General features: G+C 45.3%; 1 protein-coding gene across 1 annotated transcript; it reads right to left on the bottom strand.

Moving 5' to 3' along the window:
- Positions 1-3272, bottom strand: BBBOND_0004510 (hypothetical protein, conserved; the record flags this gene model as incomplete). Its single annotated transcript, XM_012915283.1, has 1 exon — positions 1-3272. A coding segment is annotated over one exon (3272 nt), but the record flags the coding sequence as incomplete, so codon positions are not given.
- Positions 3273-3908: the final 636 nt, after the last annotated feature.

Below are 3908 nucleotides of genomic sequence, written 5' to 3'. Positions count from 1 at the left end.
TCGTAGACAAGTCTAAATGCTGTACGCGTTAGAGTAGCGTCATGTTGCTTGATGAGCAGAGTTGCACGTATACTCTCACCAGTCCAACTTTCTCCGTACCTCAACTCCCCGTCCTGCACGCCTTGCTTGCTTGGCACTCCGTAACCACAGTTTTTCAGGTATGAGGCTAGGCCATTTTCAATGTCCTCACCGGGGTGCATACAAATGTTCAGATCCTTCCAATCGCGTTTGCATTCCTCCCTCAACTCAGATAGATCGTGGAACAGTATTTCGAGCGCCGTGCAAAACACCTTGGCGCACTTCTTTCCGTACTCGGTCGATAGATATACCGGATACACTCCGGTGGTGTAAACCTCTACGGTACCCGTCTCCTCTACAACCTTACCCTCAAACCCCTGCCCATCATACACCGATATGTACGCCTTGTCCAGCTCATCCGCGAATTTCGTGAGCCCGCTCGTGATGCAGTCCAGTGTGGAACTGTTCGGCGTGGAAAAGCCGTCAGGCTTGAGGACTGTGAGAGCGTCGCGGAGGTTGGACAGCATGGAGGGGACCCGGTGGTCGTACTTGTTTGCCTCTCTGAGATGGGGGAGGAGGGTGGAAAAGGCGGTGAAAATACTTTTTAGACGGGCGGAGTAATTGGGGGTGGTGCCGGAATTGTTTAGGTTGGCTCGTGTGATCTCTCCGAGGAGGTAAGTGTGGAGGGGCTGGCAGAAGTCGTGGAAGGCCTCGGCGAGATCAGTAAACTGTCGACGGTCGTATTCTTGTTGCGAAGACAGGTCTCCAAACTTTTTGAGGCGGCCAATATTTTTACCCTGCATACTACTCAAATTTTTCGTCGTTCCATCCTTTAATGTTTTGATGAACCCCTTGACTCCGGTGGCCAAATCATCGCTAATGGTCTTGGTGATGCTTGTCAGCTGATCGGTGACGATGTTCATTAGAGCGTCCACTTCCTTTCTCTTCGTCTCTGTGTAGCGGATTCTAGCTTCCTTTTGAATGTCATTAAACGCACGCTCAACAATTATGTTGACTGCATCACGCAATCTGTCAAAAGATCGCGTAGCTTCTTTGGTAGTCTCGGTAATGAGCTCTTCTGCCTGTATTATGCACTTTTCCAATTTTTCACCAACGGCACATACCCTTTTTTTGACGTTTGCTACATTCTGCTTTAAAATATCAACATTTCTTAGGAGCCGTTTCATATCGTTGTGCACGCTGCTTTGCGCGGGGGTTGCACTTTCGCCTATCTTGTCTCTCAAAAAGTTAAGAACTGTTACGTGAAGTCCATGAGCTTGCTTTTCAAGCAATGAGTCGCCGCCGTCTGCATGTGTAGTGGTTATATCTACTTCCTCTTTGGTTTGAAGTTTAACAAGTTCCGATTTAATGCCCTCAAGTGAAGTTCTACCATCAGTGAATTTACCAGCCACGATTTTCGTAATCTGTGCCTGCAGTTCATCGATACCTCTAATACACGCCTCTCTGAGTAGATCCTTCATTTTATTTTTGACCTCATTATCATCAGTGGCGGCATTGATCAGTTTGTTCCGCATTTGGTTGCCAAGTTTGCTGTAGTCATGGCTTGAGTCGTCGGGGGTAAGTTCTGCTTCGATGGTACTGCTAAGAGCTTTAACGTCGACTATGGATTTATCCACATTGGCCATATTGACAAACGTTTCGTTTAGTAGCGCTGCGGCATCATTGCCAGCTTGCCTTGCCACACTATGTAATTGGTGTAGGAGAATGCGGATTGCGTATGTGAGATGCGATTTACCGGGAGACGACTTGCCGTCTTCGACCCCCAGTTGATCCTCAACGTCGTCTACTATTGCTCCAACTCTATCATCTAAAACCATTCCTAGCTGGCCGACAAAATGCTCTATGCCTTCTTTTAAAGCTCTTAAATGAAATGCAATGGTCTCATTAGGGCGGGACTCCGCTGTCATTAATCGTACCTTTTCACCTGCTGCCGTAATATATCGCGTAAGCGCAGTCCTTACTGCCGTTGTAAGTATACCATGCATATGTGTGCTATCTCTAATTTTAAAGTAACTCTCCCTGATGTTAGTACTTACATACCGTTTGAGATATCTATCGTTCACAATCTTATCTTTCTTCAAGATATCGGTCACCCACTCTTGAACCTTACTATCAAAATTCTCGAACGTTCCAACATACGTTACTACACCGCTTTCAATCTTGTCAAGATACCCATCTTCATCATCCGATGAATTATCATCTGCGTCTGCTATTCTATTTGTGTATTTTTTTAGTGCAGCACTAATATCACTAGGCAACGTGGCAAAGCACCCCTTGACACTGTTCACAATTTGAAGTGTGACACTTTGAATTTGTTTGTGCAAATTCCATTTATTATCCTCCGCATCTGATTGATACTCATCAAAAGTAGTACTCGGAGGAACTACGAGCGTTCGTAAATCCTTAAGCGACGTAATCTGCGCCTGCAAACTACTCACCTGCAATGCAAGCTTTTTCTTTTCATCCGTCACCGTGCTCTTTAGCGCCAATACATCCTCCGCAATACTCTTAACTCCGCTCACTATCTCCTTGTCATATTTAATGAGAAGATCATCCATTCCGATTTTGACTAAATCGAATGCACTGCAAAGGTCGGGATAAACCGAAGTATCCAGGTCGTTAAAATCGCAATTTTTCAAACTTTCAAGGCTCATATACAAGGCGCCAATGCAGTTTTCTAGATACGCGTAAAACTGCATCATCAACCTCTTACTCTGGCTACTGATAAACGCCGTAACCTTCGCCATGTGATTCTCAGCCAGCTCATTTAGCACATTTAGATCATTGTTTTCCGCACACCTCTTGAAACCCTCCGTTGCCTGCACAACAGATTTAACATACACATTTAACTTACATGAAAGTTGGAGATCAATTTTTCTCAATGCATTGTCGGCATCAGTTGCCTTGGAAATGTACTTATCGGCTCGCCTGGTCCACTCGCTGACTTGCTTAGAAATATCCCTGAAACGATCCTGCTCGATCGATTTTTTACCTAATTCAATTTGTTCTTTCAGAGATTCTAGGGATATCCTTACCTCATCTGTTTTCCTCTTAAGAGCTATATCATAATCACTGAGCACGCAGCTAACATACGATATAAAGTGTGAAAAATTGCTATGCCCAGTATATAAAAATTTATTAAAGTTATTGAGTTTATCTTTTGTGATATAGTAATACGATGCGACATTTGTATCATCTTTCACCGCACCAAGCACTCCACTCAAAAATCCCATCACCCCGTCACACAGCCTGTCCAGGTCAGAGTAGACAATCCCAGTGCCATCGTAGCCTTTGGAAGCAGAGTTGAAGCCGAGGAAAGTTTCGAGGCCGGTGCAGAGGTTGTTAAGGATGTTAGTAGGGTTATTATTTAAGGCTTTTTTGAGATTCAAAATTTCATCAAATTTCTTGTCAAGCTCACTAGGAGGCACACGGTCAGGGCAGTGGCAAGAGGTGGAAGAGGGAAGTGAAGGGTGACAAGGCACAAGTTATTATTGTGGTTTATAGAGGTCATAGCGGTAATATGGCGAAGTAATTCAAAGGATGTAGAGTGGGTTAGGGAGCGATGTAGAGTGGGTTAAGGGGCGATGTAGAGTGGGTTAAGGAGCGATGTAGAGTGGGTTAGGGAGCGATGTGGAGTGGGTTAGGGAGCGATGTAGAGTGGGTTAAGGGGCGATGTAGAGTGGATAAGGGAGCGATGTAGAGTGGGTTAAGGAGCGATGTAGAGTGGGTTAAGGAGCGATGTGGAGTGGATAAAGGGGCGATGTAGAGTGGATAAAGGAGCGATGTAGAGTGGATCAAGGGGCGATGTAGAGTGGTAAAGGGCGATGTAGAGTGGTTAAGGGCGATGTAGAGTGGGTTAGGCGCGATGT

This window comes from Babesia bigemina, scaffold Bbigscaff_73163, assembly GCF_000981445.1.
Source record: "Babesia bigemina genome assembly Bbig001, scaffold Bbigscaff_73163".
Classification (NCBI taxonomy): Eukaryota; Apicomplexa; class Aconoidasida; order Piroplasmida; family Babesiidae; genus Babesia; species Babesia bigemina.
Note: the sequence above shows the minus strand (reverse complement) of the source record. Positions and strands in the feature narration are given on the sequence as shown.